The 23,138-nt window shown below is 39.5% G+C and overlaps 2 protein-coding genes across 9 annotated transcripts in view; one reads left to right on the forward strand and one right to left on the reverse strand.

Moving 5' to 3' along the window:
* The window catches only part of LOC116381917 (excitatory amino acid transporter 3-like), a 22,149-nt gene extending 8,350 nt beyond the window's left edge, over nt 1–13,799 (forward strand). For 2 of the 7 annotated variants that reach the window (XM_031844425.1, XM_031844426.1), the window contains 14 exons: nt 1,568–1,724; nt 3,247–3,323; nt 4,138–4,278; nt 4,507–4,599; nt 5,362–5,479; nt 5,611–5,653; nt 5,741–5,800; nt 5,916–6,097; nt 6,456–6,563; nt 6,691–6,813; nt 6,968–7,105; nt 7,412–7,549; nt 7,650–7,755; nt 10,841–13,799. In XM_031844425.1, coding sequence (XP_031700285.1) covers nt 3,257–3,323; nt 4,138–4,278; nt 4,507–4,599; nt 5,362–5,479; nt 5,611–5,653; nt 5,741–5,800; nt 5,916–6,097; nt 6,456–6,563; nt 6,691–6,813; nt 6,968–7,105; nt 7,412–7,549; nt 7,650–7,755; nt 10,841–11,011 — 1,488 coding nt within the window. In that variant the 5' untranslated portion in view covers nt 1,568–1,724; nt 3,247–3,256 and the 3' untranslated portion in view covers nt 11,012–13,799. Of the gene's footprint in view, nt 1–1,567; nt 1,725–2,562; nt 3,109–3,246; nt 3,324–4,137; nt 4,279–4,506; nt 4,600–5,361; nt 5,480–5,610; nt 5,654–5,740; nt 5,801–5,915; nt 6,098–6,455; nt 6,564–6,690; nt 6,814–6,967; nt 7,106–7,411; nt 7,550–7,649; nt 7,756–8,981; nt 10,514–10,840 lie in introns of those variants that run through there. The other 5 variants (XM_031844430.1, XM_031844429.1, XM_031844431.1 and 2 more) reach the window with 5 other exon arrangements.
* Nucleotides 10,309–23,137, reverse strand: impdh2 (IMP (inosine 5'-monophosphate) dehydrogenase 2). 2 transcript variants are annotated; one of them, XM_031844422.1, is made up of 15 exons: nt 21,213–23,137; nt 19,890–19,938; nt 19,217–19,318; nt 19,026–19,100; nt 18,320–18,526; nt 16,964–17,051; nt 16,627–16,826; nt 16,425–16,515; nt 15,934–16,029; nt 15,004–15,075; nt 12,897–13,040; nt 12,470–12,614; nt 11,868–12,011; nt 10,779–10,862; nt 10,309–10,694 (listed from the first exon to the last, which is right to left on the reverse strand). In XM_031844422.1, exons 1-15 carry the CDS (start codon nt 21,308–21,310, stop codon nt 10,673–10,675), a joined length of 1,617 nt encoding a protein of 538 aa, XP_031700282.1. In that variant the 5' UTR covers nt 21,311–23,137; the 3' UTR covers nt 10,309–10,672. The 2 variants fall into 2 exon arrangements, with proteins under 2 accessions (XP_031700282.1, XP_031700283.1); XM_031844423.1 differs by lacking the exon at nt 15,004–15,075.
* Nucleotide 23,138: the final 1 nt, after the last annotated feature.

Raw genomic sequence — 23,138 nt, forward strand, 5'->3', positions numbered from 1 at the left:
GGATTACTTCTTTACATGAAAACTGAGTGCTTGAAATTGTCTTTTCTTGCCTTGAAGTGCTTTCAGGTTATCAAACCTGTATTGATTAGGTATAATTCAAATTTCATATATTATGAGTATCCAGACATTTATATATTTTTGGACACAAATGAAGTATAATGTGTTCATTCAGCAAACTGATTGCCGCTTGTCTTTATGGGTTTGTGTTGTGACTAAATGCATTTATTTTAGAAGGTGTATTTACTGTATGTGAACCGTGACTGACTGATTTAATGGTTTATTCTGATCTTTTACCTTCTTGCCAGTTCTTACATGTTTGCCCTCGTTAAAGTGACAAAGAGCTGTGAAGCACCAAAAACAAAATTTCAGAGACATTATTCAAAAACCTTTCCTGTTGTTCCTCGCTGCTTAGCTGGCCCTTTAGTCCTCGGTACAATTCATTTTTGTATATGTGCTTTTGTTCATTCGTGTTTAACCCAAGTTTTTCTGAATGTAAAATGTCTCCAGAAAACCCTTGGGAATTTCTAATAGTATTCATGTCATTTTGGTCCAATTCCGCCTTTAGTGTTTTTTTGTCTGTGATGTTACTTTATTAGCTAGGACTGCCTTGAAAACTACACATATCTATTAAGTCAGCCTTGCGATATGTGGTTGATATGGTAGTTAAAGTTATTGTCAGTAGAGGAAGAAGTACTCTGATAAAAATAGCAAAGCAGCAAAACCAGAAGGTAAAAAAACTCTGCTTCAAGTAAACATCCTGCATTCAAAAAGCCAATTTAAGAAAAAGTACAAAAGTATTTGCATGAAAATATACTTTAAGTGTTATGATTACCCCTGAGTCACATGGCCCAATGTAAGCACCTTGTTTTTCTGCTTTGACATACTTGAATGTAAAAGTACATTAAATATAGTACATTTAAATAAATGACTTTGTTCTAGTATAGCAGCCCATTGACAAACATACTATTTTGACTGAAATAACATGTTTTATGTGTTCAAACAATGGATTAATAAACCCAAGAGGTCAATTGTAACACTCTCTTGCATTACATTTAGCATTATAGTCCTGAAGGTAAAAGTAAAAAAAAATGTAACAATTGCCCACAGTCTCCCCTACTTAAGTAAACGTACTTAGTAACTTTCCACCACTGGTAATTCTAATAGATTAGTACTGTTCATAGTAGTGACAGCAAATGTTTCCAGTCAGCTTTAATTTGGTGATTTGCATGTCAAAAGTAATCTAGTATTTAGGTATAAAATGGGCTAAATTTGGTTGAAAGGTGAGGTTGTTTTTATTTTTTAGACATGCTGCATACTGTAAGCCACCATGGCTTCAACAGCATTTCAATAACTCAAGTCAGTGGCTTTTCAGCAACTTCTTAACAAAAGCTAGTTTTATAAATGTCATTGAAAGTTATATACAACCTAGACATTTGAAAAAAACAAACCAAATCTTTATTTCAATGGTAGTATTGTAATCATTGTTTTGTTTCCCATGCAAAACACTGATCTTAAACTGCTGCTAATTGAGGCCTGTAAACTGACTCTTTCCATGTGCGTCAATTAGCATGTGACATGATGGACGATGTGAGACAGGTGTGACCAGCGGAGTGTGACCGGAGGACTCCCACCGGTCCGTCTGGGTTTCACCCTGGAAAGTCCGGTGGATTTGGCGGAGTACCTGATCCACCCTGGAGCCCTCCAGCATGAAGATGGAATGTGAGGTAGAGGGAAGGTGGCTGCTTGTTCGTTGATGGAGGAAACGTGGGCATCACGATCACGTTTTGAACTTAGTTCAGTTATTCTATGTTAGTATATTATCTGATTGGATGCATGCAGTGCTTGAAGTGGGCTGGTAGTGCCCGGAAGGCTACGCAGTACCGGCACTTCTCTTGGTATCAGGTTCTCTGGGCAAACCCTGCTGTCATATGGTACAGCTGCACCTGAAGCAGTATGAACATAAAAACAAAAAAATATGTGGAGGGCCACTACACTGTGACATTTGTATGACGTTTTATGATTTCCTATACTAAGACATGTTGGACTTTTTTTTTTAATATACTGCTTTTTAACATAACATTGTTGGGACTTTTATTGATGGCTTAGCCTACTATACCATGACTTTTTGAAGTCCTTTTTTTCATGGCATACTATATTGTGACATTTTTAATGAAATTTTTAATGCAACTATACTGTGACATTTGCATGCATGACTTTATTTAACATTTTTTATTCCGTAATATACCATGAATTTAACAGCATACAATTAATATGACATTTTAATTACTTTTTTCTAAATACTATACATTGACTTTTTAATTACTTAAAAAAATACATTATACTTTTTGTCTTTTATGACGAATTACTTTTTAATCTAATATACTGTGACGGTTTGTTTTTAATGTACTGTACTATGAATGTATTAGTTTTTTTTTACGTATGATACAATGATTTTTTTTTTACATACTATACTATGAATTTTTTACTTTTAACATATTCTATGATTTTTTTTTTTTAATATACTGTGACTTCAAATGTTTTTTCGACATACTATACTAATGCCTTTTTATTACATTTCTTTGGCTTGCTATATTATGCCTTTTTGATTTTTTTAAATACATTTTCACATATACGATGGCTTTTTACACATACTACAACTTGCCTTATGTTTTAATGGTTTTATGTGAAGCACTTTGAATTGCCTTGTTGAAATGTGCTATACAAATAAACTTGCCTAGCCTTACTATAATATGGCTATTTTTTGGACATAGCCTACTATATTATTTATATAAAATATATTATTATTATTTTATCGGATTATTATTATTATTATTATTATTAGGGCCCAAGCACCGAAAACGTCGGGCCGAAGTCCCATATTAAAATTCGTCTTATTATTATTTTTGTACATTGGGCGCGTTTTTAGGGTGTTTGCCATGCTCCAACACTTTCGTAGACACTTACATTCGTAACGTGTAAGTCACGAGACATTATGTCTTGTCAGCATGATTTACTTTGAATCAAAACAGGAGAACCCGGAGACGGAGACGGAGAGAAACTCTCATTAGCTGACATTATATTGAACTTTCTTTATCTACTGTTATCTTTGTAAGTGTTGGCTGAGATAATCTGTACAGTAAGCGACATCCCGGTGCTTACTGTTAAAAGCCAATATCGGTCAGGTCAGCAAGTGTTTCTGCAAGCTAACTAGGCTAGCTAGCTAATTGTGAGTTTGCTTTCTTTTAGACTGCGAGGAATGGGCTTCACCTCGCCATGTCGGGGCTTTATGTCAACATTGTCATGCCCCATTGCTGTTGCTCTGGGTAAGTATGTTGCTGCTTGGACAGCATTAACTAACGTTAACTAAATGAACGCTGTTAGATCTGTCTCTGTATTGGATGAACGTATTTATACTATGTCATTGTTAAGAGGCTGACGTAAGAACTAACGTTAGTTAACGTTACAAATAAATCTTAGTTAAAATCTATTTAAAACCCACATTATACTTTGTTGGTGAGCTAATATTAACATCGTACTTATAAGTCAAAGCTGGTAAATTCATTAAATTAGCTAGCCTTTATAGATGTTATGAATCTTAACTGACGTCAGTTAAGATTCATAACTGATAATTGTGGTAATTGACGTCCCAGGCCTGATTTAAAACATGACAACATCCTGTTCCGCTTAAACTAACGACCTCAAACAACTCTCGGTTGACACCAGCTGACATTTTACGGTTTGGTAACGGAATTAAACGTCCCATAGTTTATAGAAAGTCTTCGGCCTATCTGTGGTAATGTTGTGCTTGTATAAATCTAGTTGGAGGGTGCATCGACCTAACGTTAGATACTGAGTCTACTCACACCAAATCAAACAGGCCTATCATTTGAAGTATCTGCAACCATGACAACAAAAATAACCCAATGATGAATTACAGTTTATTGTAGTTTTATCGTATTTACTTTGACATTTTGTGTAGTTTTGTCATCAGTTATTTTTGGAAATAATGCGTTAATTGTGCAAATATACGGTTCGTTTAACTTGGTGTGTTTTGCTTCTGATACATTTCTGTTCTCAGTGATTTGAAACCCTTCTTCTGTGTTGACGTTCATATATTTCTATGTAACCGTCTCCCAGGTTTTGTTTTGGGCCTGGTTCTGAGGACCAGCGTCGTTATGACAGACCTGGACAAAGAGTACATCAACTTCCCTGGAGAGATGTTAATGCAGATGTTGCAACTGATCGCCATTCCTCTCTTCATGTCAGGTCTGGTGAAGGGTAAGGCACAGGTGTATTTCCCACTCTGTCAACTGCTACGTTGGCTTATACATGTTACACACAGAGGAATTCATAACAATATATATGATAATAATTGACATTATTTACATAATGACATTTCTCACAATTAACTTTCCATGACATTAATGTACCACTCAGAGATTATTTTACTGATGCTCTAACTTCAGTCTTAAGACCTCAGCTCATGTTTTTATTTTATTTTTACAGAAATTTGTCATCCGAGTGTTGGCCTCTCCAGACAGATCACCATGCGCTCAACAGTGTACTTTGTTGTAACCACTTTACTGGCTGTTGCTATAGGTAAGAGAACTACAAAACATGCAATGTACTCTCAGTTGCCAGTTTATTAGGTACACGGTCTAATACAGTCCTGCAGTCGATCCTACCTTCATGTAGGTTATTATGTTCAGTTTTTATTTGATCTATTTTAGAGAGGTGCCGATTCAATAATTATTTCGTATTAAGTAGATTGCATTGCTGGGTGGACAAAATAATAGAAATACATTCATAACTTGATGGAAGTACGGTCTATTGCAGGAATGCGGTATTAGACTGCCTTCATTTAGTGTACCTAATAAAGTGATTGTAGTTTATTTTCACTGTTTTTATATACAGTTAATTATACAAACACAATTAGTTAACAGGTATGACCCAAAGCGTCTTTTTATGCTGCAAGTCAGAATCATACGGTTTAGATTTTCTACATCAAAACTACAGTACACCCTTGTGATATCTGAGCATTGACAGGATTTATTTTTCAACATTTTTTTTGTTTCATTTAAGATAAAATCCAGCTTTTTATTCTTCAGTCATGGTGTGATAAAATGCTAGAAGTCAGGTATTTTTGCAGTAAGGCTGTAAAGTATTTCAACATTTCTGGAGTTGTACTATTGAAACAACAGTTTAAAGTGATTACTAGTTTAGCTGTTGTAGTGTCATTCCCTAGTCAGCCCAGTATGATATTTGAATCTAGCGATTGTATAGTGTTGTATTCAGTCCCTATGGAAGAGTTATAGAATACACTGTTTTGCTTCCTGAGTTCAACTGGATTATGTGTTGTAGGGTTACTATTGGTAGTGTGGGTCCAGCCTGGGGTCGGTCACAATGCTGGTAAAACCGATGATGATTACGTTGAGGATGAATTCTTCTCCTCATTCGATGAGTTTGTGGATCTAATGTGGTGAGAAGAAAGTGTTTCTTTGCCCTTCTTTTCAGATTCATCAACAGTTACAAGCTGACTAATATCTGTATTCATCAGTTTCATGACGTTAGATGTGAGTTTTTTTTTGTTTTTCTTTTCTCTCTTTATAGGAACATGCTGCCACTCGATGTGATCCAGACCGTCTGTCAACAGGTGTGATTTTTAGCTCAGATATGGGATATTTGGTCCATGAGGAAGACAATGTTGTATCCAAGGCGTGATTTCTTTTCTCGTCTTTAGTACCAGATTAAGAATGTGAAGGTTGAAATTAAAGAATTCGATGAGGATACCGTGGAAACGGTAAACACTTTTCACTCTGAAAATTCTTCTTTTGAAGTTTTCATTCACAGCTTTAATTATTGATACATGAAATTGCTGTCAGACTGTTCTCACTGAGTTTCTTATTTTGTTTTAGACTACAACAGAAATGCGTTGGGAGGCTGAATATATTTACGGGGTCAATGCTTTGGGCCTTCTTGTCTGGACTCCTGTTTTGGCATTGGCCCTCAGGAAATTGGGAAGAGATGAGAAAGTACTTGTGAACATCCTTCTGTCCGTAAACAAGGTCGTCAAACTTGTGATCAAAGCCATCGTAGGGTGAGGTAACACAGCACTCATGTTCTGGAAGAAAACCTCTGAAGTGGAAATAACATTTAAATATGGAAATAATATCATAATCCTGAACTTTGTGTGTAGTACTTTTCTTAACAAAGAAAACAAAGAGCTTCACAACAATAAAACAATAGATGAATAAATAAAATACCAAAAACAATAATAATAAAATACTATATAGGTGAATAAATGGAAGTTTAACATTTTTTATGGTATGGCTGGTTTGAAAATAAAATGTCCTCATTTAGGGATTAATAAAGATACTTCTTTATTAATCCCTTCTTCCCATTAACAAGTCACTGAAGTATTCCTGACATCTTTTATTCTGTTGTTACCTTTCCAGCTACTTGCCAATCGCAGTGTTGTTCATGACTGCAAGCTATGTTGTTGATGTTGTGTACGACGAGGCTCTCGTCCAAATCGGAAAGCTCATGGGAGTGTATTTTCTTGGGTATGTTCTCTTTTGCACTTTTAGCACTTTGTTCCAGTCGCATTGTGTATGCAAACCGTGTTTATTGTTGTCAGTTATTTTGTCCGGTATGGTAAGTCTTCACTGAGTTATGTCTGCTCTTTTTCAGGCTTGTCATCCATGGAGCAGTAGTCCTGCCACTGATCTATCTCCTGTGTGTGAGGCGCAACCCCTTACCGGTCATTCAGAAGGGGCTTCCTGCCATGATGAAGGCCATGCTCATCCCGCGCAGGTAAGACTATTTTATCTTTGTGTGAGTCTTTAACAATATAGTATCACAGAGAGGATTTAGATTGATAGATAATAGACATTTAGGAACTAACAAGAGGTGCACTGTGTCCAAGCTTTGCGGTCACGACGACTGAGACAGTAAACATGTTTGACAGTAGAATCACTCGCTTCATGCTGCCGATGGGGAACAAAGTCAACATGAACGGAACAGTTCTTTATGAAGTGGTGGTGGCAGTTTTCATCGCCCAACTCAACCACATGGATCTGCACTGGACCAACCTAGTCCTGCTTTGGTAAGTCACAATCGTATATTATTTTCTCACTCCCTTTCTTCTGTTTCTTGTTATGAAGAGCTGGGTTGAAATTCTATGCATGTTGAACACTGAAAGTAGTAATGTTAGACTGATGCGTGTTATATTTACTGTATTTGAGAGAGGCCCAATCATTCAAGTACATAGTTCCGTACATATTGTAAAGAAAGGGAAATGACCATTGAAGTAGTATAGTATACAATATCAGATCTGTAAGAGCTGGTAAATAAAATGAAATAAAAAATCCTATTATATGATCTTGAACAGTCCACTCTGGTGTTTTCTCAGTAGTGTGACAGTAGCAGTGTCCAGCCTCGGAGAAGACGGGATCCCAGCCACAGGAACAGCCACCACTCTCTTCATTTTGACACTCACTGAGATTCCTGTGAAGGGCGTTTGCCTTTTGTTGGCTGTAGAATGGCTGCTGTAAGTGCAACCTGTGTTTTGGCAGGGATTACTACACCTGACATCAAAAAGCACAGTGCATATCCCACTTATCCCCTCGTCTGCGGTGTGTGTCTTTCAGAGATCGCTGCAATGCTGCTGTCAACGTCCTGGGAGACTGCATCGGTTTGTCGCTTGTTGACCATTTGTCAGGAAATAAACTGGATGAAAGAACGGGGAATGAGAAGGTGAATTTTAGTAGGTCATTGCATGGACCCATGAACAAGGTACATTGTTTCTACCAGCAGGTTTTCAGGGTGCACTGTAACACATTTCCCTGTAAAATTACAGTAAACTACTGGCAGCTCCAGCTTCCAGCGTTCAACTGTTATACTACAGTGTAGCTACTGTAATCTCCATGAACAGTTTAATACTGTAAAATGTATTAAAGTACTGTAGAATGTGTTTACAGTATAGCACTGCTAGAAGCTAATGATTTCTAAATTAAAACCCCTGAAAATTGCTAACATAGAAACGACTCAGACAAGAGACTTTATTAATATACAATATTAAGCTCTTATTAAAGCCAATGCAGTATCAAAAACATTAAGTAACAATTTTAAAGTGTTTGCATTTAGACATAATACAATTAATACAATCACCATTCCTTGTGTTGAACAGGTTCTTAGTCCATGTACTCTGAATTTAGTTTCCATTTTCTGATAACATTTCCTATCTGTCTATAATGCATTAATCTGCCCTGTATGGTCATGGTTATAAGCACTCATAAATATTCACAATGCTTTATAACAATATTCACAACACATTAAGCTATTTCTAATGACTTAAGGTCAAGTATCACAATATAAATAATTGTTTTCTTTTATTAAAGTGAATAAATATCATTAAATCTATGTAGGCACACAAAACTATTCCTCCTATATATGAAGCAAACAATGGCCACTTAGTTACGTTCTAACCACATTATAATAAATTATAACAGTGATTATAGAGGCATTATAAAAAGATTATAATGTATGTATAAAATGCTTTATAATGTAATTTGATTGTTGTAAAGCATTGTGAATATTTATGAGTGGTAACAATAATTATCCAGTGCTATAGGATTGTGTTTTTAATGCATTATAAACATGCGCTTCATAGAAAGTGTTTCCCCCTTTTATCTTGAAATATGATAAGAGATGGCCCTACAAAATTACATTAAAAAAAGACATTAAAAAGCCACTGCATCAAACACATTCCATCACTAACTCATTTCAAATTATGACTTTCTATTAAAATACAATCGGAACAATGTTCTCAACCGTCTGTATAAAACTTACAGACCTTACTTCATGTATCGTGCCTACAAGATCCATTTTACATTAGTTTTTGAAATCTGGAACTGCACAATTGAGACAACTAGATGGAACTGAACACAGTTCTGAGACTTGTTACCTTAAAATGTCAACAGAAGCATCTGGTTGCAGCGCGGGCTGCTCCTCTTCCTTCCCCCTACGTGAGCTCCTGTGAGGTGATGTGGGCTTCTTAACGCCCCAATCAAAGTCCAGGAGTTCTTTATGAAGGTGACAACATGGGGATTCACAGCCACAGCTGCCCTGTCTTCTCCCCTCTCAGGGTTGAGACCAATGAAGCGCCTAAAAAATGTAATAACAGAATGTAAGATATTAGATGTGATAAGTTAAGATTGTTTGTGCTTAATACAGAATCCGGTTGGATTCAACAAATAATAAATTGTAAGTTGTTATCTCAATGACCTCTGTGTCTTCTAATTATGAGAGAATAATCGTATTTAGAGAAACAATTTCATCCTTTTGAGAAAAGAAACAGACTTGCTTATGTGACACTTATGTGTCATGGATGGGCTGGGAGGGTCACGGTGCGCCCAACGTCCACTGCAGTGACAGACATCTGTAGAACATAAACGGTATCAAAACTACAAAGGAAATTGTGTGTATAGTGATAGTAGACATTAAAAATCAGTCCCTTAGTTCCTTAATCAAAGTGGTGTTTTACTTGATATAACACTAGCCCCACCATAAGTGGTAAAGTAAAGCCTAAGCACTTAACCTGCAAAGATTTTACACATCAATATGGGATCCCATTGGACCTTTAATTTAACATGAATTAAATGTAAATTAAGTTAACACAGCAAATTACATAGTCTAAGTTAACAGCCTTTATCTGGCAATAGAAATTCATCACAAAATGACACAACTGGGTTATAAAGTTAGAACGCTAGCTTTGATAACATCCAAATTACCTTGTTAAGTTAACCACAGGAGCAAGATGGACTACGGAGTCCGCCACCGAAATTTCTGGATATATTATACAGTGGCTCTTTCATGACTTTTGCCAACATACTATACTATGGCTATTTTAATACTTTTTTGAGATACTGCATTACTTTTTTCCACATGCTATACTATGACAATGACACATTTTACTATTACTTTTTTATGACTTCTCAACTAACTACACTATGACTTATATGGCTTATTTCGACATTATATACTATGGATTTTTAATGATTTGTTTTGACATACATTACCATGGCTTTTGTTAGACATGGTATATTTATCCTTTTGACAGTTTTTTTCAGACCTTTTTCATCAACATAATACCATTTTTTTACATTACTTTATAACATTTTGGATATACTATATTATGACTTAGACCAAAATGACCAATTTGTCGATGAAAGTACATTTTGTCACATTGTCTCAAAGTACTAGATATTCACAAATAGAAGCAGAGGTGACAAATACGAAGACAGCAGCTTGTGGAAAAACATACGTTTTATTGGACAACTTTTTTTTTCCCGCCTTAACATGGACACTCCAGACATCTACTTTAATCACAACTTGAAAGGCATTGAGGGACTCAATCACACGTGCGCTGATTGATAAATGCTTCATCCCCATTCTTCATACACACACAGCTACATAAAACACAGACAATGCATAGATGACACTGGCAGGAAGACTTGGTGGATCCTTGGAAGAGTAGAGAGGGGGCAAGAGCTCATCTTTAAAGACTAAATTGTATGAAAAGTTAAGTGAGTGTGGCTGTGAATGAAAGAGGGTCTGGCATGAAGTGTTTGCATAATGTGTTTGTTGGAAGGATTCTGTGTCTGGCGTCTTCTCAAAACAGCCGTTTCTCATAACTGTGGGGAGAAAGAGGAAGATGTTGAAATATGAAACCAAATTACAACAAAGTTGAACTCTACTTAGGTGAGTAGTTTGTGTACCTGTGCAGGCTGTGGACTCCACCCTCCGTTTGAGCCGAAGTTGTTCTCTTTTCAAATTTTAGATCTCCAGAGTACATCATGGCTCTGCAAAGAGGAAAGAAATGCTGTTACCCACATCAGACTGCAAGGGAGAGAATATAGTGCGGCATAGGCGCTGGGCAAGTATGTCTAAAGTGTCCCAAATCCATACTAATCCTATTCAGAATGCATTTCATAATTGTCATCATAGATAAAGCCTCAGCAGTTGTGGCCTGCTATACTATTACCACTACATCATGGCTTATTTATGACTCTAGCATTCTATACTATTTAGATTTACACTATTCTTTATGTATTTTTTCACCGTACTAATACTTCTGTGACTTTTGACATGTACTACGGCTTTTTCCAGATACTATACTACACCTTTTACTTTCTTCGACAAACTATTGTTAAACATATTACACTATGACTTGTTTTGCTTCTTTGACACACTATGCGACCATTTATAACATTTTAAGGGCATAGGAATAGCTCTATACTTAACGTCAAGTATACTCTATTCAGCAAACCAGATATTTAAAGCACCCTGTGGCCACTTAAGTCTATATTTACGATACCTATAATGTTCAGTTGTTTGATACTTTCATAGAGGTATTATGTGTTTTCTTTGCAGGTGAATAAATGTGACAACTCCTCAAAACTCGTGAGACCCGAGTTTGCTAGTCAGCCAGCTGTTGATTTAAGTGAAGGGCGGTTAGCCCCGAAGTTAGCGACAGCTTGGGCCACTTAAGGTGGACCAGCCCCTCCTACGTTTTACTGAGCACGGTTAATAATATCCCTACTGCAAACCATGTTGAAATCTGAGCAACAGCATAATGGAGTTTATTTAATGTGTTTCATTCTCAGAAAGAGAGGAACACTTGATTAAAATAAAAGATATTTAAGTCATTGTTAGAACCGTAGTGGTATTACTAAGTACTCTGTATGGAAAAGTGCTTGGTCTGATAAAAGTGGTGTCAGTGCATCTTGTAATGGTAGAATTTATGGCCGTTGACAGCACAGGTGTACTTTGTACCTTGTATTTCATTATCCTGAATGTGTCTTTACCTGAGCTGTGTGAGGCTCTTGGCTCCGATGTCCTGACAGGAGTGCTGGATGCCAGCCAGCAGGTAGGGAACAAACTTGTGGATGGAGCCTTTGTCCTGCACCGCTCCAGAAACACCCTGAGCAACTTTAATCTTATCACACTCACTGTGAGGGAAGAGGAGGAAAACAATGTGTGAGCGACATGATGGGGTCAGTGACATTTAAAGCATGATCGTGTACAACCTTTTTTGAGAATGTTGTGATGTTTACTTTATTTTTTTTATTTTTTATTTTTTAAGATTTAATTTAAGCATCATTGGGTTAAATTAAATGTCTGACTCAGTCCTTTTTTAGTGGGCTCATCATTCTTTACCACAAGGTATGTGGTAATGTCTAATGTTCTGAAAACCACAGAACATTGTGGGAAGAACTGTTAAAGAATGGTCTCTAGTGGCATGTTCGTGAGACTGCGTTGAAGGGAACAGTGCACTTTCATGTTATTCTCTTTTGGGGTAAGAGTTGGACCATTGCTTTGTTGTAATTTAACCTGCAGATATACAGTCACTACTATGGTGCCATCGACTTGAATGATACATTCCGTTAGGCCAGTTTTAGTTTTGTACCTGAAGTATCTGGTCTGGGAGCCCAGGTTTTTATCCATGGCATCCAGGGAGCCCATGCCGCGGTATTTCTTTAGCCTGATGCCGTCAGAGAAGAAATATTCACCAGGAGCTTCACTGGTAGCAGCCAGCAAAGAGCCCATCATCACTGGACACACGGGGGGAGAGAGAGAGAGGGAGAGATTGAAAACGAAAGATGATGACTGAAAGGAAAAAAGGCTAGGTGCTTTTTTTCCCAGCATGAATCTGGATTCACACGGAGTAAACGAATTAATCCAAATCTGAAAATCTACCGTCCGAATTATAATCCTCTCTGTAACATGAATTTGAAAGAAAGAAATAAAATGGTTTTATTTTGTGCTTATCTCACCCATCATCTAAATATCTGAATTATAAACCCTTGCACTCTGAAACACCCATCTATCCATACCTGTGGATGCTCCCAGTGCCAAAGCTTTGGCAATGTGCCCAACCGTCTGGATGCCGCCATCAGCGATGACCGGCACACCGAAACGCCTGGCGTACTCCGACACCTTATAGACAGCTGTGGCCTGGGGTCTGCCGCACGCCAGCACTGAAGAGGGAAAGAAGAGATGAAATGGGATTAAATGATGTGAGGAAAAAGTGTACCGCTGTTGAATTAAATCATTTTAAACATGTTGCTCGTCTCCTGATGACTGTAAGCTAGTCCTGTACTACATATCGACCCCCCCCTCCCCAACCTACTACAGAATACACAACCGAAGCTCACAAAAGGCTAACACACCTCACCAGACAAAGCTTTACAGATTCATGTTGGAAATTGGAATAAAATGCAGACATTTTCCATCTTTACCAGCAAACTATCCTTCCATATCAGCACAAGTTTACAAAAACACTGCTTCAACATAAATATAAAGAGGTTTGGAACCAGGAGCTGTCCGACTGAGTTAAAGAGAGTTCAACTAAACTTTGATCAGCATGGTGGAAACTTTCGGTGATCCAAGTGATGTTAAAAAAACACAAATAAAGAGTCTCACACACAGTGAAGGAGCAGACTGGGTGGGAACGGATCTCTTTCTGTTGTCATGCTAGTTAAAGAAAAGTGAGAATGGGGAAGTTATACTTGTCACATCAGCAGATAAATCCCACACCGCATGGAGACTCCAAACCCGCCTCTCATAATATATCCTGCCGCTATGAGGGACACAGACGATCACATTGACAACGAGCCGCCAAAGATGAACATCCCAATTCCTGTTTTGCCAGTAGAGTGGTTTTCTTTCCTGTGAACTCAGGGCTGCACGGTACTTACCAACCAAACTGGTAGTCCTAATTATCCTGCTGTGTATTGATGGCCATGTTAGAGAGGAAATGTTGCAAATGGCAACAGGTTACAAGTTATCTGTATCTTTAAAGCTAGAATAACAAACAGGTACCAGTGGTCTGGGACCTGTAGTATGTAATACCTGTAGTATTAAACAGCACAAGCAAACACTCCTTTAGCAGCAACTTAGAAACAACTTAAAGTAACTAAGCAACCTCACGCTGTAGGTAACCCAGGGTGGGAATGGCTCTGCTATTAACAATGATGTCTTATATTGAGAGAGGTGTTACACAATGTAAACACTTTTAATGAGTATTTTTTTATTGTTCTGTAAAGCATGTGATCAGAGCAAAAATAAAAGACACACGAGGAAAGAATAGAAACACCTCATCCTTGCTCAAACCACACAGAGCAGGTGAGCCTCTCATAAATAAAATATGAGGAAAGTAACACACTTCAAAGGTGATAATGAGGCGCTGATCACTAGAAGTAGACTTAAGAGAAGGACAACAAGTGTCACACACTCTGGCTCCATGTGCATTACTCTAAGGCCTTCCTAAAGCTCAACATTCAAAATGTCCTCTCACACAACCATGCTACAGTTCAAAAGTGTGCAACTATCAGCTGGCAGCACTTGCAGACTCTGAATATACTATGTTGACATTAGAATATGACACAAACGGCTGAATGGAGATACATTTATCAAGACCGCCTTGTCCTTGATGATGATTAATAATGAAGCGAAGGTGCAGTCTGAGACACAACCCGCCCGGCCCCGCCCACTTCAGCACGTTCACACCTCTGCTGGACAGGGACACCCTGTGGCTGCCAACAGGCATTACTGAGCCAAACCTTCAAATGCCAAATGTTAGGAATGGATGTTAGAAATGGATGAGTGCTGTGGCCTACAACTGATCCAGTCACCATCTGACCAATGGTATCCATAGGCAGCCGAAGGACACCAATGGAAAGGTCAGTAAAGTGGGTGGAGGAAGAGCAACATTCACTCATGATGATTGACGGATTAGTGAGGACGCAGGAACAAGCAAAACCCCAAAACCTCAAAACACCCACGGTCAGCTCTCAATACGAAACAAAACAACAACCTATGACCACTACCTCTAGTACTTCTACCGATGCAAAGCTGTTAACCAATCAATGCAGCAGGCTGTGAAGTGGGGAGGGCGGGCACACTGCGATAGTGGAGCCAATGGGGGACGGGTAAACTTACTGCAGTATCCCGTAACAGTGGTTGGGGTTTTGGGGCTGTGGAGATATATTGCTGGTGGTACACTGAGGGGAGCTGGGCATGGACAAGTACACGCACAAACACACACACACACACACAAGGGTGGGACGTCAGATAGAGAATTAAAGAGGGAATAAACAGAGAGAGAAGATGAGAAAGAGGGGGAGGTGGCAGGTTGGAGGACAAGAAAATGACAGACAAAAGCGAAGAAAACTGTAAGTAAAAGAAAATTAACAAATATTGCGAATGACTTGAGAGGAAAGATGAAGGCAGACAAGAAATACAGACTTACAATATCTACTGTAAACTTCTTGGCTATGCCCGACAAAGCACAGCTAAAAGCATCCCAGTAACAACTTAGATTTGGATCCATACTTAGCTGTAACAGCCCTATCTGCACAATTTAACCATCCGCAGTTCATCTTTGCAGGTGGTCACAACGACAGATGAGGCGATCATAGCACCTGATGTGACTTGGTTGAGAGAAATGACTTGACTTGTAAAGATAATGTGACAGGACGCGCCAGAGACAGACTCAGAAATGCCAACACACAGTGCACCTGAAGCACATTTGGTGGACTTTTCGAATGAAGACAACACAATTCCAACACGCCCGTCTTCCCACGTGAGGAATCTTGGACGAGCAATCTGTTGTCTTCCGCTAAGACACGTAAACTATAAAAATTGTTAAACCAAATGATCATTTTCGCGCCAGTTATCAAGCTGATGTCATGTCGTTAACAAGCAAACCGGACACTTGGCATCCCGCTTATTTCTGACAAACCAAAGTCAAATCAACAAGATGACAAAATGCACATCATTTCACGAAGATTGTCCTTTCTTGATTGCCACTTTAAATAACCACATTGACGCAGTTAACGAGGCCAATGGTGTTTGTTCAGTGTCACTTACCTTCCTGTGTTATGCAGATGGAGCCGCTGCCCATCCCCACCCTCAGCCCGTCAACTCCTGCGTCTATCAGGTTCTTAGCCTGAGCGGCAGTCACCACTGCAGCAGGGAGGGGGGAGACAGAAAGGCTGTTAGAGCTGGACTAGGGTTCAATACCAATTCTTAAAATCCAGAGATCGATCTTTTACTATATGCTGTGAATGCGTGAAGCTTTAAACAGACTAGAGAACCTTAATTGAATCAAAACCTGCCAGGAGCTGCTTCACTGAAAGAAACGCCAGGTATTCATTTTTAAAATATCCCTGCTCCATTCCATACTGAATCAAATCGGAAATCGAACCCTTGTGAATCGGAATCAATTCGGAAAATCAGCGTCGATACCAATGACAGATATGTGCACCTCTAACTGTAAGCAATGTGATCACTTAAGACGGGTAGCTGGGATCAATGGAAATACCTTCTCTGGTTATAAAGGTAAAGAAATGCGTAGTTACCATTGCCTCCAATGACCTGTACATTGGGATACTTTTCTTTGATGTATTTGATCATGTTGATCTGGAAGATTGAGTTGCCTTGAGATGAGTCCTGGAGACACAGAAGAAGCACATGGCATTGTTATTTACAGAGCATCATCACGTTGAATCACAGCTTGGAGACTTAATTCTCCCCGTTTCTCATGGGAAACCACCTCCGTACCAGAACAACCACGTCCACCCCGCTCTGCACAAGCAGGTCCAGGCGATACTTGTCGTCGTTGTGGGTGCCGATGGCGGCGCCACACAGCAGCTGTTTGCGCGAGTCTTTGGCGGCCAGAGGGAAGTCTCTGTTCTTCTTCAAGTCTGTGCGGGCAATGATGGACACTAGGGAGCCCTCCTCATTCACTATGGGCAGCTTACCTGCAGGACGAAGTAGAGAGGTCAAACACGTACAGACGCTCAACACCTGGATGCACGATCATTCCTTTTATGTTTCAACTGAAATGTTAAGTAAGAATGATGAGAGTCATGACTGATAACTGGAACAGCCTCCTCACCTTTCTTACTCCTCTGGAGGATTTCGTTGGCTTCTTTCAGTGTCACTCCAGCAGGAGCAACCACTAGATCCTCGAGTGTCGTCATCACCTGTCAAAGACATTTACACACACGGAGTATAAAGAAAGGAAGCGTCCACACCCGATGCAGAGGTTTCAGAGAATGTAGGAACTTTCAGTATTTCTGGGGGTTTTAGTACTTTAAAGATATGACGCTTTAACACTGAAAAACAGGTCATCTATATATAATATATCTATATATAATATATCTCTAGATCTATATCTCTAGATCTCTATATCTCTATAGAGAGAGAGATAGATATATAGACACAGCCTGAGGTGATGTATTCATAACACTTGTTTTATTTGACCAAATGTCCTAAATAAATAAATAAATAATAGCATGCATTTACATCACCATTTCATTTTTATTATGTTAACATTAATATACTGTTATATTTTGTCATTTATAGCTATTTAAAATATTTTCCAGTAAAGTTTGTAAAAAGTAATATTATATTTAATGTCATCTTTGCCGCTCAAAGGTTTGGGCTCACTTGTTCTCCTGATGATAGTCGATGCATCATTATGGTGCATTTGGGCCTCTAAATGTTTAGGAAAGCCCTTTTCTTTGGGCCTGCTGCAGTCTATTTAGTGGTTGTATTGAATAAGTTTAAACAGTGATTTGTTAGTCTATAGTATGTTCAGCTGATATTCTGTGACCCAATTCCAATAGTGCTAATCCTAGACTAACCTATTTCTATTGTGACGTTTTAAGAATAGCTCTGCAACTCACCTGACAGTGTGACCGCTTGTTAAAGGGATTAATGTGCAATTGACACAGAAACAGGGCCCTGTTCCTATTTAAACCTGCACACATTTTGATGCCAACCTTCCAGTTTATTTCACCAAAGACTGTTGATTTCATCTGTTCATATTCAACTGTTGCTCAGAGAGATCTTTGTCTCTTCCTGCTTTTTCAGTTGTCAGTCTGGTTGAACCATTTGTCCAAAAGATTACTCTTTTTTTGCAAACTCATCATACACAAAATGTGTAAAAGGACTCTCTATGACCTAAAATCATGAAAGACCATTCAACAATATAGAGTCGTCCTCTCAGCCATCTGACAGCAACAAATGAAGCTTTTGTGGCAGCAGTGTAGTTTAATACTCAGCTGTAAACTATCCCTATATCACTCTCAAAAAGCAATATGGATCAGGCTCCGAAATTAAATGTATAGCTATTAAATATGTCTACTGTTTTCCATTAAAATATCACTTTGTGTTACAATTTGTTTCCATCCAACATCATAGTAGTTTTAGTTACTAATGGCTAACGACTAATCCAGCCTCCACCCACCTCGCTCAGCGGCAGGTTGTGCTCCTCCTCCTTCAGGAAGTCGATGTCTCTAGAAGAGATGATGCCCACCAGCTTGCTGCCCATCTTTCCGTTGTCTGTGATCGGGATTCCACAGAAGCCGTGGCGAGCCTTGGCCTGGAAGACGTCCCGAACACTCTCGTTGGGGCTCATCACCACCGGGTCTGTGATGAAGCCCTGCTCATAACGCTGGTGGGGGAGGGAAGGAAGGAGATGAGGAAGAGGGCGGGTGAGGAAGAACATAGAGGGGCAGGAGGAGGAGGATGGTGTGGAACAAAAGATAAGCACAAAAGGGAAGTGGATTTAGGAGCCAGCATTGCAGAGAGAAGGAGGGTAATATTAGGTGAAAGGATGTAAGGGATTCAACAAGGAGGGTTGGATAAAGAATATTTGAGCGCTTTCACTGCCTACACCCTAGAGCAGAGGAGCAAGGGATGCAGGGCAATAACACTGCTACATATTTCAAAATGAGAACAGCAAATAAAAACAGAGAAAGACAAAATGATGGTGACGTGAGATGACAGAAAAGATAAACGTCAAAACAATGACTGAAAAGAAAATGTAATAAATGAAATGTAATATCATGTGAGGGAAAAGCCTTAAATAACAGAAGGGACAAGCTGAGCAGATGAACAAGATAAAAGAGTAAAGTAAAAGATGAAACCATACAGAGAGTCATCATCACTACCTTGACTTTGCGAACTTCATTGGCCTGGAACTCTGGCGTGCAGTTGTGGTGGATGAAGCCGATGCCACCCGTTAGCTGCGAGGAGACAACGCATCAGTGTGTTTGTGAGCGAGTCTCACGGCGCGCCAACGCGACAGTAGGGACAATAAACAATCGAATGAAACCGCGCGCTCGCGTGTTGTGCTACTTACCGCCATAGCGATGGCCAAGTTGGCCTCTGTGACGGTGTCCATGGGGGAGGAGACGAAGGGCGTTTTCATGGTGATCTGTTTGGTGAGCGCTGAGGTCAAGTCCTGGACAGAAGATGTCACGTTAACACGCCGAGAAGCTACTCCTGAGTAACACGACTCTTAGGATACTCAAAGTAAAACGTGCTTAAGCAGATGAATCCGTGTAAACCACCTCAAAGACAGGACATCCGTTAAGACGTTTACACTGGAATATTAATTTATAATTAAGCTTTATATCCATGTATCCTTTTTTACAGAAAACATTTTGACATGTCACATTAGGAAAACACAAGTGTAAGAAAAGTATGGTTTAATCTTCGATGTCAGGGTCCTGGTATTGATTGGTCGTGGTTAAGTTCTCTCACTTAAGGACTCTTGTGCTACTTCATTTAAGAACTAACCATCATCCCATCAATGTCACAGCGGGCGGCCATATTTTACTGCTTTGGCTCGTTGAGGCATCGTTTGCCTAATTCAGGGAATATTTGTGCTGGGAGGCACACAGCTGATAATCCTCACTCTCGCCCCACGCGCTCCCATCCCGGACATCATCCCACATTCAGATTAGTTTAATACCAGCCACATTAAACCGATGTTATGCATTGGCAAATATGTGTCGTTCCTCGCGACTCACCACTTGTTCTGATGAGAAGTCAATGTAGCCTGGCAGAATCAGAAAGTCACTGGAGAGAGAGACGAGAAAGATGAGGTTAAGAGCAGCTTCTTACAAGACCTGTCCGTCCTAACGGCTTTGAATCCGTCTCAGCCGGTCAAACATGAGGACAGATTTAATTCACAAAGCTGAGAAATAAAACCTAAAGAGTAACACCAAACCATTACCGTTTGACCCACCACGCGCTACACTGTACCATTAAGAGAACTGAGATTGTAAAAATCAAATGTGACGCACATTTAATCACTAATACTATACTTTAATAAACTTTCAATAGCATTCAAAGCAATCAATTAAATCAGGGGTTCAGTGGGTCATCAATACACATTTGTTTTAATGCTACCGTAGTTGCCTATTCATCAAACTTACTTTGCTTTACAAAAGCAATGAGTCACCAGTTCTGATTTATCGATTAATCGCCTGGTCTAACGGTAACAACAAATAATTGGTAACCTTAAGATCTCATTTTGCATAACTGGTAGATATATTGATATATTGATGTCAAATACATTATTTGGGACTTGACATTGTCAGCATCTAGTCAGTGCATGGCTCTACTATTTCTTCTTTGTTGTACAGGTACAGCCTGGTCCACACAGGACTGTGTCAGTCAGGACCTAAATATGGAACCCGTGTGTGTCCAGAAGGAATGTGTCCCCCCCGCGCCCTTCAGTTCCAAGAAGGTGTTATTCAGACTGCACAAGTGTGTTCACTTATGTAAGACAGACAGTACTTTACTCATCAGCAATCTTCTTGGCCTGGCAATGTGTAATTTATTAAATTTGAGACACAACTTTCTGAGACACCATATTGGGCTGTGGAGACTTCTAATGTTCGTGTGACATACCTGTCACTTACTGACTCAAGCTGTAAGAGCAGTTATATACTGTCTTCTGTGGCTCTGGAGCAGCTTTCTAATGTCAGTCCACATGAAACATGCTACTGGTTGCAACAAGGTAAATGTAGCACGCAGTGTTTTGATAGTTTTGAGAGACCGTTCCTTTAAAAAGGGGCGGTACGTGTTTACTTCAACAAATAACTGATCTATTATTCAGCAATTAAACTATCACAGACTGTTCCCAAAAAGATGGCTGACTTTCGCAACAGCAGATCCAGTTACTGGACAGCTGAGCCACATTCTGCACCAGTGAGTTAAACCAGTTAAACCACAGGCGCTAGTCTACTGTTAGCACACACAGCTACGTTACATCACAGAGCTAGACGCTGGCTGGAGTGTGTTGCCATGCTCGGCCCGGTTAGTGAGAGTGATCGCGGGGTCTTTACTTGTATGTGAGCCCGTCTCCTCCGTTGAACAGCTGCAGTCCCGACAGCCCATCATCGGGGACGTAACCGGTTTGACCGCTGATCAGGTAGTCCGCCATGATGTCCCAATAAACCCTCAGCAGTCCTTCAGTGTTACAACTAATAACAATAACTTTTAAAAAACCGGCTAAGGCGACGAGAAGACACACAAACAGACAACAAACACAGGCCGGGAACAGAGACCGAGAACTTTCTTCCTTCTCCCCGTGTGTGTTGCTCTTCTTCTCGGTCACTTATTAACGGTCCAACCGGGGTCCTGGTCCGCGCGCCTGTGAGCAGCCGGAAGAGTCCTGAGTTTCTGGTTGTCTGTTAGCGGCTGTACAATGAACATTAGATGTCGGTGTGAACGCGCGTGTGTCTTCACTCGGGTCTCTCTACCAGCCAGAGCTGGGCGCTCATGTTCTTTCTGCAGCTCCCTCAGACACGTGCATTATTTCCTTGGCGTCGGTTTCCGACACTGACGCCACTTCCGGTTGCCAGGCCCCCTTATTTTTTTTTCTTCTCAGAGAGGATAGCTTTTGCTATTATATAGCTTATTGAGAATGCGAGTTACTATTTTAGTGTCATAACTGAAAAAAAAGTCAGCTCAGTGGAACATATAGAACTCAAGATCAATGCTAATATTGGGCTTTAAAATTTAGTACTCTGATCTGTTACTCAAGTCCCGCATTCAAAATCTCCCTTAATCACAACAGTATTGGCATCAAAATATACTTTGTACAGGTCTGAAAATTTTTAATTAAGTACAGCACTTAAGTATATGTACTTAGATACTCTCCACCGCTCTTAAAAGCAAACAAGAGTATCATTCTGAGCTGTCATTTGGAGAGAAGTTGGATGATTTTACAAGTCACAAATACAAATATTGTTCCACTTTATCTGAACCCATTTTCCATTTAACCAAACATCCTGCAGCCCATACAGTGGTTTTATAATGGGATGTGCCTGCCTGCCTGTCCCGCTTTGGAATAAACACTTGAGGGTGCTATCCTCCCCACACTCCATGTTACTGTATTGAAGTTGAAACTGGGTCACACTTGAGAAGCCGAGTCGTTACACCATCTTGGCAAACAATTACGCTTGCCTATATTAGGCCAACAGCGGACACCCTGGGCCCTGGAAGTAAATAGGAGCCACTCTCATGTCAGAGGTGGCCTGGCTTTCTTCAGCAACAACGCAGGGACTGTCGAGAAAAACATGAAATATTTTGAACGTGCAGAATGGCATTTCCCCTATCCCACATGACAGATGACAAATCCACACCTAAAGTCCCAATAGAATCATTGAGTGGCACATTGAGTAATTATGTTAGAAAACATGGCTCTGCCACAGACTGCAAAAACAAGGTTGTACTTATTTATCTCAGCTGCCTTTTTATCTTCAAATGTTATTGGTATTTTCTGCTAAAATCAGTTTCCAGGTGGTATTACTGTTGAAAGATGCACCTAAAGTTTAGGGGTTGAAACTCTTCTTGCGTCAAATGGCCGGTTAAGTGGCTAAGAAATACAAGTTACCTCATCAAATTTCATATAGTTATATAGGTAGGTAAAAACTACCACTTATGACAAACACCCTACTTACTTTTTGGAACATACTACCTTCACTTTGATTCAAAGGTTTCGATCGTGTGTGTGTGTGTGTGTGTGTGTGTGTGTGTAATAAACACACGAGAGACAGGGTCTGGTTTTAAAAACTCTCAGTAACTATTTCTGTATTAATGTACAACTGTTGAAAATTACAACCATTTTTTTTTCTTTTTCCTTTTTTTTTTTAAACGATCTATCAACAGCCATTTTCCAGAAGAAAAGTGAACAATGTGAGCAAGAGGAAAAGAAAACGGAGCAAAATAAAGTGAGGGGGTGAATGTAAAGAAAGAGAAGCGAGCAC

This window comes from Anarrhichthys ocellatus, unplaced genomic scaffold, assembly GCF_004355925.1.
Source record: "Anarrhichthys ocellatus isolate YVR2014 unplaced genomic scaffold, GSC_Weel_1.0 scaffold5, whole genome shotgun sequence".
NCBI classification, from domain to species: domain Eukaryota; kingdom Metazoa; phylum Chordata; class Actinopteri; order Perciformes; family Anarhichadidae; genus Anarrhichthys; species Anarrhichthys ocellatus.